General features: G+C 57.4%; 1 protein-coding gene across 15 annotated transcripts in view; it reads right to left on the reverse strand.

Moving 5' to 3' along the window:
- The window catches only part of LOC111176411 (actin related protein 3B), a 289879-nt gene that overhangs the window by 189568 nt on the left and 85716 nt on the right, over positions 1-14595 (reverse strand). Inside the window, exon 11 of one of the 15 annotated variants that reach the window (XM_089917151.1) lies at positions 8877-14589. The exons of the other annotated variants lie outside the window; for them this stretch is intronic. Within the exon in view, the coding sequence (XP_089773277.1) occupies positions 14563-14589 (27 nt within the window). The 3' untranslated portion in view covers positions 8877-14562. Of the gene's footprint in view, positions 1-8876; positions 14590-14595 lie in introns of those variants that run through there. 15 annotated transcript variants of the gene reach the window in all.

Here is a 14595-nt window from a genome sequence, read left to right on the forward strand (position 1 = left end):
GGCCCCATGCATGGGGGACACGCTGACCCGCCCGCAGCCAGGAACCCGGTGCCCGGCCACCCAGCGAGGGTCCAGGAGCTCCGGCAGGGCCAAAGCTGGAGAAAACCCTCCCTTTCTTCACCACATCACCACGAGCCCCTCAACCCCGTCCTCCCATCCCCTGTCCCGCAGCTGCCTGCAGATTCCCCAAGGCCCATCTCCCCACCCGGAGGGTGGCAGGGCTCGACCTCCCCTGGGCACCTGCCCTCCCCTACCAGCCCTGCCTCTCCTGCCTCCTGAGCAATCACTGGTTCCCAGGACACATCCCTCACCACCAGGTGTCCCGAGGCCTTCTCCATCTCACACCGCCACTTTCAGATCGCCTCCTCCCCCCGCCGACCTCTGCTTCCCCCATCGCACTGTCCCTCTCCCTCCCCAAGAGTAGAAGCAAATACAGTGATGGAGACTCAGGGAACCTGGTGGCCATTTTTAGGGACATAAATAAAATAACGAATGCACAAGAGGGGGCAGTGGGAAACATGCTCTTCGGTGGCTTTGTCGGGGGGCAGGGGGAGGGTCTCTGAAACCACCTTCTGAGTGACAACTGCCCAGTGACTGAGCGCTTTAACCAGGTGACTGTAGCCAGACACATGATTGGCTCTAATTTTATTCCCGACATACTTCATGGGGAGAGAGGGAATAAACAGTCTGATGAGAATCTTTGCACCAAGAAGCTGTTCTCAGAACCTCTTCAGAGATTTCCAATAGAAAATGCTAGAAGGATGTAATTCTACAAGGAAGCTACACGGTTGTCTTATCTGACATCTGGTCAAGTAGATGCACAGTCTGGTCAGAAATGCAGACTCTGTGAGCTTCTCTGATACTGCCAGTGGTCCCCAGGGTCCCGGGGCTGCGGGTGATGGATGGGGCGGGAGCTAGGCACACACGGCTGACTTCACTCCCGTGCCTGGCCTGCCCTCCCAGCTCGGCCTGGCTGCTTCTTACAGATCCAGTTCTGAGTAGATCATCCTGAAAAACAGCTTGAAACCAACACACCGTCTGCGGCTCTAAACTGGAAACTTTGGACAGAATTTAATTTTTTAAAACAGTTTAGGGGCTTCCCTGGTTGCACAGTGGTTGAGAATCCGCCTGCCAATGCAGGGGACACGGGTTCGATCCCTGGTCCAGAAAGATCCCACAGGCCACGGAGCAACTAAGCCCGTGCACCACAACTACTGAGCCTGCACTCTAGAGCCTGCGAGCCACAACTACTGAGCCCACATGCCACAAGTATTGAGCTCATGTGCCACAACTACTGAGCCCACATGCCATAACTACTGAGCCTGCGCTCTAGAGCCCACGAGCCGCAACTACTGAGCCGCGTGCCACAACTACTGAAGCCCGCGTGCCTAGAGCCCGTGCTCCGCAACAAGAGAAGCCACGGCAATGAGAAGGCCGCGCACCTAAACGAAGAGAAGCCCGCGCACCGCAACGAAGAGCAGCCCCCGCTCTCCACAACTAGAGAAAGCCCGCGCGCAGCGACGAAAACCCAACGCAGCCATAAATAAATAAATTTTAAAAAAGAAGAAAAGAAAACCATTTAAATTACACTGGCAGACAGTTGCCAAATGTCTGCAAGAAAACCCGCAACTTACCCCTAACGCTCCACGCGCCCCTCGCCTTTGGCAGCTGCCCCCCACTCCCTCCCCCTCCCGTGGGGGAGATCTGTGGGGAAGCCCGGTCCACGCTGGGTCCTCACTGGGGAGCCGGGTGGCTCAGCCCCAAGCGGGCTCCCTGGAGAAGGCAGGGGAGGGGCTGCACGGCACAGAGCGCGCGTTAGAATCACAGATGTTAGATGTGGTTTACTTTTTGCCACCAGAAAAGATGTCATTGACTGCAGGCTTGACCAAGAAGGTTCTTTTAATTCTGGAAAGGACACAAAAGAGTGATCTGGGTCGTGCTTAAGAGCTTGGAGCAGAGGCGCTGAGCACGGGGCCTCCAGCTCCGGAGAGAAATTAAGGTCCAAGGGAGGGACGTCCTTTATGAGGGAGACTCTGGCCGCGCATGTGCATCTGTGGGCAGAGGCCAGGCCGGCAGCCTGGCAGTGCTGGCCACCCAGCGTCCGCTTCTCTCTTCCTGGGCTTATGGGTCACGATGCTGACCTGTTACAGGAATGAAATTCCACATGTCTCTTGCATGGTTTGGGAAAGCATGTATACGCTCTTGCAAATTGTAGGGATTTAGGCATAGATATAAATATAGACCAAGACACCCCCAAACATGGGGCAAAGGGGAAAGAAGGACTTCACACCCCGCCAACTGTTGGGGATCAAACTGGGTCCTCCCTGAAACGCGTATTTCGGACCCCTGACCCCAGTACCTCATGACGTGGTCTTATTTGGAAATAGGGTCTTTACAGAGCAAATCAAGTTAAAATGAGGTCAGTAGGGGAGCCCTCATCCAAGATGGCTGGTGTCCTTATCAAAGGCAGAAATTCGAACACAGAGTCAGACGTGCATACAAGACAGGCAGACATGCATTTATGTGGCGATCAAGACACGTGTCTACAAGCTGAGAAGAGAGAAGCCTCTGAAGGAACCAACCCAGCAGACACCTTGATCTGGGACTTCCCACCTCTAGAAACAGGAGACAAGAAATCTGAGTTGTTTAAACCACCCAGTCTGTGGTAGTTTTTTGTGGCAGGCCTAGAAGACTGATACACTGGCATATAATAGGCCCTCAATAAAATTTGAAGATGAAATAAATCATATAATGGTAACTACTTGGAAAACTCCCAAAAGGGACGGAACCCCCCAACTACTACGTAATCCTTTTTCCTCCCTCCTGGAGCAAGTGACACCAACAGAGCTGACGGCAAGGTCCACCCAGGTGCCAGCCTTCTCCAGGAAGACAGGCCCTCATCCGACGGAAAATACGAACACATGCTTATCTCCTAATTACCGGCCTTGAGGAAGGAAACCCTGCTTGCATGCTTTTTCTGATATGTACAGATTAGAGAGAAAAGAAAGGGGTAATTGGATTTCTCCAACATCGACAATCTCTCCCCTGAGAAAAGTCACAGATTAGGGAGAGATGCACCCTTTGTGCTCCGAATAAGGTAAAGAGATTGTCCTTGGTTTTCATCTCAAGTCTCTAATGGCTAAAAACACGACAGAAATGGAGAGAACCCCTCTGTGGTGTTGCTGGTGAGGGCACCAGGCTTCTGTCTGCCCGTCCTGTGAGAAAGCCCCTCTGCCATTGCTCTGTGTGCCTCTGTGTGCACCCCCGGGGCAAAGCACTGCTCAGACAATTCTTTTTTAAAGATTTTTTTTTTATGTGGACCATTTTTAAAGTCTTATTGAATTTGTTACAATACTGCTTCTGTTTTATGTTTTGGTTTTTTGGCCACGAGGCATGTGGGATTTTAGCTCCCCGAGCAGGGATCGAACCCACACCATCTGCATTGGAAGGTGAAGGTGGACCGCCAGGGAAGTCCCTGCTCAGACAATTCTAAGTCCCCGCCCCCCCGCCAGAGGCAGGGCCGAGAAGCCGAACAAGCTGGAAACTCTCCGACCACTGCCCTTGGTAGAACATACAGGGCCTTCCAAACACATGAGCCAGTTTCTATATCTTGGTGTCTTAAAATTTCTCTTTGTGATTAAAAGAAGTCAAAGTGTGATCTGGTCCAGAGAACAGAGGCAGCCTCAAATATGGCGCACCCTAGAACCACTGGCATACCCTATGACCGAGGCATACTTATAACCACTGGCACAACCTATAGCCAGTGGCATATCCTATGACCAATGGCACACCCCATGACTGATGGACTTACAGGGGCTGTACAGGAATCCACAGGAGAACGTGTGGAGTTGTGTGATACACACCAGGGGATCTGGTAGCATTAAGGAAAGGAGACATCCATTCACAGGAGATGGCATCCCAGTTGTATCTTAGAGGCCTGGAGGCATTTGAATCAGCAGAGAGGAGCCATCTGGACCTCCAGCTCTGGGTGGGAACCCTGCCTTCCCACCCCCAGTTGACGCTGTGCTACAATAATGGCCTTTCTTGCAGAGAAATATGCTCACATTCCTTTGCTGCTTGCAGTCCTTCCATGGCCTCCACTGGCTCCAGGGTGAAGCCCCGAGCAAGGCAGCCAAGGCTCCATGGGTCCTGCCTGGTCTCTCCACACCCGTGCCGGGCCATCCCAACCTCTGGCTACAGTGCTCACCTCCCTCTGCACACCAGTCTCTGTGCCTTTGCCTCTTCATTCAAGGCCACCTGGGGAACTCCTACATCCTTAAAAATAACAAAGTTCCATTCAGATTGATGCGACCACCCCCCACCCAAGAGGGGAAAATCCTCTCTCCCTATTCTCTGGCAGGCACACCTCTGCACTAGCAGACCACACAGCCATCACGTGATCACAGGGCTGTCTCCTTTGTGAAAGCATAAGCCACTTTGTCAGAATGGGTCCTGGGAGGCCAACTCTGAGATGGAGATAGAGATGGAGATGGAGATGGAGATGGGGATGGGGATGGGGGTGGGGGTGGGGATGGGGGTGGGGATGGCGGTGGGGGTGTGGGTGGGGGGATGGCGGTGGGGATGGGGATGGGGATGGGGGTGGCGGTGGGGGCACGGGGGTGGGGACGGGGGTGGCGGTGGGGATGGGGATGGGGACGGGGGTGGGGGTGGGGATGGGGATGGGGATGGGGATGGAGTTGGGGATGTGGGTGGGGATGGGGGTGGGGATGTGGTGGGGATGGGGGTGGGGTGGGGGTGGGGATGGGGATGGGGTGGGGATGGGGGTGGGGGTGGGGATGGGGGTGGGGATGGAGTTGGGGATGGGGGTGGGGATGTGGTTGGGATGGGGATGGGGTGGGGGTGGGGGTGGGGATGGGGATGGGGTGGGGATGGGGATGGGGGTGGGGGTAGGGATGGGGTGGGGATGGGAATGGGGGTGGGGGGATGGGGGTGGGGATGGGGGTGGGGGTGGGGATGTGGGTGGGGGTGGGCATGGGGGTGGGGATGTGGGTGGGGGTGCGCGTGGGGGTGGGGATGTGGGTGGGGGTGGGCGGGGGGGGGGGGGGGTGGGGGTGGGGTGGGGGGATGGGGATGGGGGTGGGGATAGGGTGGGGATGGCGATGGGGGTGTGGGTGGGGGGATGGGGACGGGGGTGGGGATGGGGGTGGGGGGATGGGGTGGCAGTGGGGATGGGGTGGCAGTGGGGGTGGGGATGGGGATGGGGTGGCGGTGGGGGGATGGGGATGGGGTGGCGGTGGGAAAGGGGTGGGGGTGGGGATGGCGATTGGGGGTGGGGTGGGGATGGGGGTTGGGTGGATGGGGTGGCGGTGGGGATGGGGTGGCGGTGGGGATGGGGGTGGCGGTGGGGGTGGGGGTGGGGGTGCGGTGGGGATGGGGATGGGTGTGGGGATGCGGTGGGGATGGGGTGGGGGGTGGGGATGGGGTGGGGGGTGGGGATGGTGATGGGGGTGGGGGTGGGGATGGAGGTGGGGGTGGGGGGGTGGGGATGGGGGTGGGGTGGGGGTGGGGATGGGGGTGGCGGTGGGGGGATGGGGTGGCGGTGGGGGGATGGGGATGGGGTGGGGGTGGGGGTGGGGATGGGGGTGGGATGGGGGTGGGGGTGGGATGGGGTCAGGGGTGGGGATGGGGATGGGGTGGCGGTGGGGGGATGGGGATGGGGTGGCGGTGGGGGGATGGGGATGGGGTGGCGGTGAGAAAGGGGTGGGGGTGGGGATGGCGATGGGGATGGGGGTGGGGATGGCGATTGGGGATGGGGTGGGGATGGGGGTTGGGTGGATGGGGTGGCAGTGGGGATGGGGTGGCGGTGGGGATGGGGGTGGCGGTGGGGGTGGGGGTGGGGGTGCGGTGGGGATGGGGATGGGTGTGGGGATGCGGTGGGGATGGGGTGGGGGGTGGGGATGGGGTGGGGGGTGGGGATGGTGATGGGGGTGGGGATGGTGATGGGGGTGGGGGTGGGGATGGAGGTGGGGGTGGGGGTGGGGATGGGGGTGGCGGTGGGGGGATGGGGTGGCGGTGGGGATGGGGATGGGGTGGGGGTGGGGGTGGGGATGGGGATGGGGATTGGGGTGGCGGTGGGGGGATGGGGGTGGGGATGGGGGTGGGGATGCAGTGGGGATGGGGATGGGGGTGGGGATGGGGATGGGGGTGGGGATGGGGATGGGGATGGAGTTGGGGATGTGGGTGGGGATGGGGGTGGGGATGTGGTGGGGATGGGGATGGGGTGGGGGTGGGGGTGGGGATGGGGATGGGTGGGGATGGGGGTGGAGATGTGGTGGGGATGGGGATGGGGTGGGGGTGGGGGTGAGGATAGGGATGGGGTGGGGATGGGGATGGGGGTGGGGATGGGGGTGGGGATGGGGATGGGGATGGAGTTGGGGATGTGGGTGGGGATGGGGGTGGGGATGTGGGTGGGGATGGGGATGGGGTGGGGGTGGGGATGGGGATGGGTGGGGATGGGGGTGGAGATGTGGTGGGGATGGGGATGGGGTGGGGGTGGGGGTGAGGATAGGGATGGGGTGGGGATGGGGATGGGGGTGGGGGTGGGGATGGGGTGGGGGTGGGGGTGGGGATACGGGTGGGGGTGGGGATGGGGGTGGGGATGGGGATGGGGATGGGGGTGGGGGATGGGGGTGGGGTAGGGATGGGGATGGGTGTGGGGATGAGGATGGGTGTGGGGATGCGGTGGGGGGGATAGGGGTGGCGGTGGGGATGGGGGTGGGGGTGGGGGTGGGTATGGGGGGATGGGGTGGGGATGCGGTGGGGGTGGGGATGGGGGTGGGGGTAGGGGTGGGGGTGGGGATGGGGGTGGGGTGGCGATGGGGTGGGGACGGGGGTGCGGGGGTGGGGATGGGAATTGGGGGTGGGGGTGAGGATGGGGGTGGGGGGATGGGGTGGCGGTGGGGATAGGGTGGCGGTGGGGGTGGGGATGGGGATGGGGTCGGGGATGGGGGTGGGGATGGGGTGGCGGTGGGGATGGGGATGGGGATGGGGTGGGGGTGGGGATTGGGTGGGGGTGGGGGTGGGGGTGGGGGTGGGGACGGGGGTGGGGGTGGGGTTGGGGATGGGGTGGGGGTGGGGATTGGGGCGGCGGTGGGGGGATGGGGTGGGGGTGGGGGTGGGGATGGGGTGGGGACGGGGGTGGGGGTGGGGTTGGGGATGGGGGTGGGGGTGGGGATTGGGGCGGCGGTGGGGGGATGGGGTGGGGGTGGGGGTGGGGATGGGGTGGGGACGGGGGTGGGGGTGGTGGGGATGGGAATTGGGGGTGGGGGTGGGGATGGGGGTGGGGGAATGGGGTGGCGGTGGGGATGGGGGTGGCGGTGGGGGTGGGGATGGGGATGGGGTCGCGGATGGGGGTGGGGATGGGGATGGGGGTGGCAGTGGGGGGATGGGGTGGGGATGGGGATGGAGTTGGGGATGTGGGTGGGGATGGGGATGGGGTGGGGGTGGGGGTGGGGATGGGGTGGGGGTGGGGATGGGGATGGGGTGGGGGTGGGGATGGGGATGGGGTGGGGATGGGGATGGGGGTGGGGGTGGGGTGGGGATGGGGATGGGGTGGGGGCGGGGTGGGGATGGGGATGGGGTGGGGGTGGGGTGGGGATGGGGATGGGGATGGGGTGGGGGTGGGGGTGAGGATAGGGATGGGGTGGGGATGGGGATGGGGGTGGGGGTGGGGATGGGGTGGGGATGGGGTGGGGGTGGGGGTGGGGATGGGGATGGGGTGGGGGTGGGGGGTGGGGATGGGGTGGGGGTGGGGGGTGGGGATGGGGTGGGGGTGGGGGGTGGGGATGGGGATGGGGATGGGGGTGGGGATGGGGATGGGGATGGGGGTGGGGATGGGGATGGGGATGGGTGTGGGGATGCGGTGGGGGGGATGGGGGTGGGGATGCGGTGGGGGGGATGGGGGTGGGGATGGGGGTGGGGATGGGTATGGGGGGATGGGGTGGGGATGCGGTGGGGATGGGGGTGGAGATGGGGGTGGGGGTGGGGTTGGGAATGGGGGTGGGGGTGGGGTTGGGAATGGGGGTGGGGGTGGGGATGGGGTGGGGATGGGGGTGGGGGTGGGGAGGGAAGGGGAGAGAAAGGAAGGGAAGTGGAGGAAAGGGGAGGAGAAGGGAGCACTGTCAAGAGGTGGGGGTGGGTATGGGGGGATGGGGTGGGGATGCGGTGGGGCTGGGGGTGGCGATGGGGTGGGGACGGGGGTGGGGGGGGTGGGGATGGGAATTGGGGGTGGGGGTGGGGATGGGGGTGGGGGGATGGGGTGGCGGTGGGGATAGGGTGGAGGTGGGGGTGGGGATGGGGATGGGGTCAGGGATGGGGGTGGGGATGGGGATGGGGTGGCGGTGGGGGATGGGGATGGGGTGGGGGTGGGGATTGGGTGGGGGTGGGAGTGGGGATGTGGGGGTGGGGATTGGGTGGGGGTGGGGATGGGGGTGGGGGTGGGGACGGGGTGGGGTGGGGACGGGGTTGGGGGTGGGGATGGGGTGGGGGTGGGGGTGGGGGTAGGGATTGTGGCGGCGGTGGGGGGATGGGGGTGGGGTGGGGGTGGGGCTGGGGATGGGATGGGGATTGGGGTGGCGGTGGGGGGATGGGGGTGGGGATGGGGTGGGGGTGGGGGTGGGGATGGGGATTGGGGGTTGGGGTGGGTGGGTGGGGATGGGGATTGGGGGTGGGGGTGGGGATGGGGGTTGGGGGGATGGGGCTGGCGGTGGGGTGGGGGTGGGGGTGGGGTGGGGATGGGGATGGGTGTGGGGATGCGGTGGGGGGGATGGGGGTGGCGGTGGGCATGGGGTGGGGGCGGGGGTGGGCATGGGGGGATGGGGTGGGGATGGGGTGGGGATGGGGTGGAGATGGGGGTGGGGATGGGGTGGAGATGGGGGTGGGGATGGGGTGGAGATGGGGGTGGGGCTGGTGGTGGAGATGGGGGTGGGGGTGGGGTTGGGAATGGGGGTGGGGATGGGGGTGGGGGTGGGGAGGGAAGGGGAGAGAAAGGAAGGGAAGTGGAGGAAAGGGGAGGGGAGGGGAGCACTGTCAAGAGCGAGGGGTCAAGTCGGATGCTGTCTAAAGACTTCAGCTCACCCTGCGTGGAGGCTGTGAGCCAGGGACCACCCTTCAGAGTTGATCCAAGTTGAAGCCAGAGGGCAGTGACTCTGTTACCTCCCTCCCCCCACTTCAGCGAGTCACTGGAGGGAGAGTGGGCGGGAGAACAGGGGTCCATGAAATGGATGTGACCTTGGGGAGGCTGCAGCCCAGGCATCCCCATGGAGGCTGCCGGCTGAGAGGTGTCTGCTGGAGCTAAGACCTTCATCACTGGGGGCGGGGGGGAGGGGGATGTATGTGGTGTATCGCAGCATCCACCACGCTCCCTGAGGGAACAGTCCAACTCTCACTCATTACTAGGCACACTATCTCTAGAAAGGGCATCTAACAAGTTCTACTATCTTTAGGACAACAGAACTACTACTCCATCCCCGCCGTCCAACGTGTCCCCTGTGGCCTCAAGGAGCTCTGCAGACCTCTTATCTCCAGTGCTGACCACAGCCTGCTGGTGATGAAGAACCTTCCAATTTCCCCAGATCGCCAAGGACAAGACTGCACAACCCAAGGGCATAGATCAGGCAGTGCTGTATGTATTTCAAAAGCCATAGCTCTGTGCCTAAGATGTGTATACGGCATAAAAGTCCATAGAATATAGCCCACTAAATGTTCTGGTTTTCGTATTTAAAGCCTGGTGTGGATTAGATGCTCTTCTGAAAGAACTTCAGTTACATCTGCTGGTCAGTCTTAGGCTCCTATGAAGACAAGTGAAACAGCCAGGTGGGATCACGGTCCTATGCCTTGGCGCACGGGTCTGTTCTCTGAGAAGCGGTGTTTGCGTTCTCAGCTCTCCGTCAGATAAAAACTGCCTTGTGTAAAAGAAGGCCATTTCTCTACATCATCCTGCTGGTGGGGTGCACTACGGCTCACCCCCAACCTCTCCAACTGAGAATAATGCAAGCTCCAGCACCCCACCTGGGCTCCCCTCCAAAATATTTCACCTGACAGCGAAAGCCCAGCCAACTACCATCTTTTCACTCTCATTTCTCCTCTGAAATCCTGCAGCATTTGTAGATAGATCAGAGGCTTAACCTCGATCGCATATTAACGTATACAGTTTTCCTAATAAGACTACAAAATCTCAAGGGTCGAGAAGGTGCTGAATATTTCCTTCTGGGCACCTGCGCATTCAAGGTGAGATGGTAAGGCAGCTCCAGCCCATCAGTGCAGCGGTGGGCACCTTGGGTGTAGCAAGTGAAGGATGGGGTTTCTATGATCCAGGCTCACACACCACAGTGCAAAGCGGATGTTAGAAACGGGATGAATGGAGAAGGGAGAGGAGGGGGAAGCATCTCGGGCAGATGGAGGGGAGGGACCCTCCTGCCATCTCTCCATCCCCACGCACCCACCCGTGCCCACTCCCTGATAACACTCACTCCCAGAGGCACTGCGGAAACGTTTTCATCCTTACTATCCATTAAAGCCGGCAAAGTACAGAGGACCTTTGTCTTTACGAATCAACACAGCAACTTCTCAGCTATAGTCCCTTACGTAAAATTTCTAGATGACTCAATTTGTTCCATTTATTCATTCACCAAAACCTTATTTTATCCATTTTAAGCTAAAAGCTTTCTTAAATGGATGACACACCTTCATGCCTTCTTAAGCAGTGAGTACTGATCCTCTATCCTCTTCCTTATTCAGAATCGCCATCGTGCGTACGAACTCCTGTGCTGAGCTGACCTTTCTCACCATCGGGGTCAATCCTACAGTTGGGGTGCAGCCCCTTGCCCCCCTCTGAGTTGCGGCTTCTGGTGGGTGAGTCACAGGGGGGGTGGGGGTGGTGAGAGAGATAGAGAGAGAGAGAAAAAAAATTGTAGCCCTGAGACAGGGAGGCTCCTGGACCCCCCAGCACGAGGATTTGGTGACAGTCACCTCAGCCCTCCTGGGTTCAGGCATCTGGGTCCACCTCCCGGGCGAATTCCGCACAGCGAGAAAGCTGGGTGTGCGGCCAGAAGGGAGAGGGGGGGCCCTTGGACCCAGGCTTGGCCCATGGCTCTGAGTTCTTGTTTCCAAAGAGCTAAGAGGGTTTTAGGGGCACACTGTCACCAAAGGTAAAATCGTAAAATAGTTTGCTCTCTGTCACCCAAATCCCATTTGGTTCATTACCACTCCGTGCTGTGATAAGGTTTTTAAATAACCTGGAAGCGTTAATGCATGTAATCTGTCCTCCCTTCCCTCAGATTTCAGCTCGGAACTGCCCTCTGAGGATGGATCGTGAGCGCAGCACTTTGCAGCCACGCGGGCCCCGCACACTCGGCGCTCAGCCCCGAGCCAGAACCCGCGAGCCGCCCAGGACCAGAGCGGACGGCGGTGCTAGGACGCCCTCTGGTGTCCGCCTATGGGACACGCGGCCTGGAAACCTGCTTCCAAGGGTTAGACTGACCGCGGGCATCCGGAATCACACATCTTGACGGGTGACGCTCCCCCAACCCCCGGAAACCTAAGCAGTCGGAAAGCAAAGGCAGGGAAGAGAGCGAAGGACCAAGTACCCAGAGACAGCCCATCTCACTCTCTCGCATCCCTATCAGCTTTCCTCCTCCCGGCAACCTCGACAGCTCAATTTACATCCTCCGTTTGGGGACCAGGAAACTGAGGGTCAGAGGTTAAGAAATACACTGAGGGGCTTCCCTGGTGGCGCAGTGGTTGAGAGTCCGCCTGCCGATGCAGGTGATGCGGGTTCGTGCCCCGGTCCGGGAGGATCCCACATGCCGCGGAGCGGCTGAGCCCGTGAGCCATGGCCGCTGAGCCTGCGCGTCCGGAGCCTGTGCTCCACAACGGGAGAGGCCACAACAGTGAGAGGCCCGCGTACCGCAAAAAAAAGAAAAAAAAAGAAATACACTGAGGTTCACACAATTAATAAGTGAGGACCCAGGATTGAAATCTTGGCCTCCAGATTTTCAGCTCAGGTCTTTTAAACACCGTTATGTACTAATTAATGGAAGGCATGAGTGGATTGCACCAAAAGAAAGCTTCCTATGGTTTGGAGAAGCAGGATGTGGAGAACAGGCACTTGACCTTCTTGTGTGCTCACTGATAAAGGAAAAGAGACACGCCTCTCACAAGCACCGTCAAAGTGTCCAGCGATGTCGTGTACAGGACAGCATTCTGTACAGTGGGCTTACCATTCATATTCTTGTTTTCACTAAGAGGTGATTTTGTTGTTAAATTATAAACCAAAGATTAACTTACCCAACCAAGCAGTCATTTATACACTTCCACCACAAACACACATACACACACACACCTTTCTACCAAGAAATTACTCAAAATCACTACTGAGGTCTACCAGGGCAAGGAAAGTTGCCAAATGTAACAGTTTAAGGTAAACAATGAATAACTTTTTAGTGTAAGTTTGTCCCATACAATGTTTGGAATGTGCTGCAAATATTGCATGGGACATAGTTATGCTAAAAAATTATTTGTTGTTTATCAGAAATTTCCATTTAACTGGGTGTCCTGTATTTTTTTCTGGTGACCCCATTTGAAAGCTGACTGGGGCAATCTTCAGGGTCACAAAAGCAGCTTTAGGAAGCCAGGTATGTGAGGAATAGCAATGGGGGGGGTCTCAGAATGTGGAAGGTGTACAGAAAGAGAGGTAAGAGGGCACATCAACACAGACACTGCTGGGGGCCAGCCCAGTGCACTGTAAAACAGAGCTAGACAGAGAAATGAAGTTCTGCCCAGAAAATTAGGACTATGATGCCCCTTCAGAGCAAGTCTTTAACATTCGACCAGTGTATATTTAGCAAAGGTGGAAAGAAATGACTTTTCTATTAGTAAACATATTATACCTCTTTATATTCCAAATAAGACATTCATTAAATGCCTTGAGCGTCATATAACATTTTACCCTATTTGGAGTGGACGGCAATGAATTGTTTTATGAGTCTATTATCGCATGAATGGGGCTAATAATTTACATTTTGTTCATTATGTCAGGATACGGGGAAGCGGGTACTGTGTTTCTGAGTTACTTAAATATTGTCTAAATATATATTCTAGATCAGCACCCCAGTCAGGTTCCTGGCAAACCCATCCCTTAATCCAAATGTGAACAGTATCTCATTACGTACAGCATAGCTTATGTTTTTGCTGGGGCAAGGTATTGAAGAATATGAATACGGCAGATTACTTGAGCTGGCTTTCCAAGTTCTTAATTGATTTGTCTCCACCCAGCTTCCTTTCTATCACCACCCCTAATTTTAAAATAAGTATTTTCAACTTCTATGCATGGAAAAATGTGAGTATATATCCCCCTCGGCCCACAAAATCATCAAAATATCAATGAGATGCCAAACCTCCCACAAATTTTGGAGATGAGGGCCGGAATTATTTTATCTGAATAGTGAAAACAAAAACCAAATACTAATCTTAAAGGCCTTTCAGGTGCAAAAAACTAAAATCAACGTTGTTTATTAAAGTATATGCTAGTCAGGAAGGGCCTCTTCATGCTTCTGTTTGGCCATGACAATAGCAATTCACAAGGTTTTGTCAGAATTAGAGGAACTGATCACAGAAAGCATTTAGAACCGTGCCTGGCAGAGTATAAGTGCTTAAACCAATCCATGTCATTATTATTATTATTATTGGCGTTGTGCTACGTGAAATAAGTCAGACAGAGAAAGACAAACACTGTATGACATCACTTATATGTGGACTCTAAAAAATACAGCAAACCAGTGAATATAAAGAAAAAGCAGCAGGACTCACAGATATGGAGAACAAACTAGTGGCTACCAGTGGGGAGAGGGAAGGGGGGGAAGGGCAACAGAGGGATAGGGGAGTGGGACGTGCAAACTACTGAGTGAAAGACAGGCTACGAGGATGTATTGTACAACACGGGGAATAGAGCCAATATTTTGTAATTACTGTAAATGGAGTGTACCCTTTAAAATTATATTAAAAAATAAAGTCAAAAAAAAATTTTTAATAAAAGGCATCAGATGGCATCCAAGGGAAGATACCTGTTCTGGGCTCAAGCAAAGTCCTAGTCTTCTCCCTCTTTTCCACGCTAGTCGGGCAGATACTGAGAACCCTCCACCCCCAGGATCGCCGGTCAATTCAAGGAGAAAGTTCATGGAAGGTTCTACGAAGCAGCCTGGCATGTGACTCCACGGATCACAGGCTGCTGTGGTCAAAGTCAGCACACAGGCCCTTGGGGGTGGTTTGGAGGCACCAGCGTTTCTGAGCATCTGAACCATGAATGCTGTATTCGTTTGCTAGGGCTCTCGTAACAAAGTACCTCAGACTGAGGGGATCGCACGACAGCAATGCATGGTCTTCCCGTTCTGGAGGTCCCTGGGGACCGGCGGTCTGTGGTTCCGGGTCGAGGACCTGGTATATTTAAGTCCTCCTCTTCCCCCACTTGCTCCCTACTTGACGGGGTCCCACCCCCAGCCCCCCGTGAGAATAAGAACACTAGGCCCAGACAAAGAAAGAAAGATATCATATGATATCGCTCAGATGTGGAATCTAAAA

This window comes from Delphinapterus leucas, chromosome 9 (genome assembly GCF_059928025.1).
Source record: "Delphinapterus leucas isolate spDelLeu-1000000601 "Yukka" chromosome 9, BTC_Dleu_Yukka2, whole genome shotgun sequence".
In the NCBI taxonomy this organism is placed as follows: domain Eukaryota; kingdom Metazoa; phylum Chordata; class Mammalia; order Artiodactyla; family Monodontidae; genus Delphinapterus; species Delphinapterus leucas.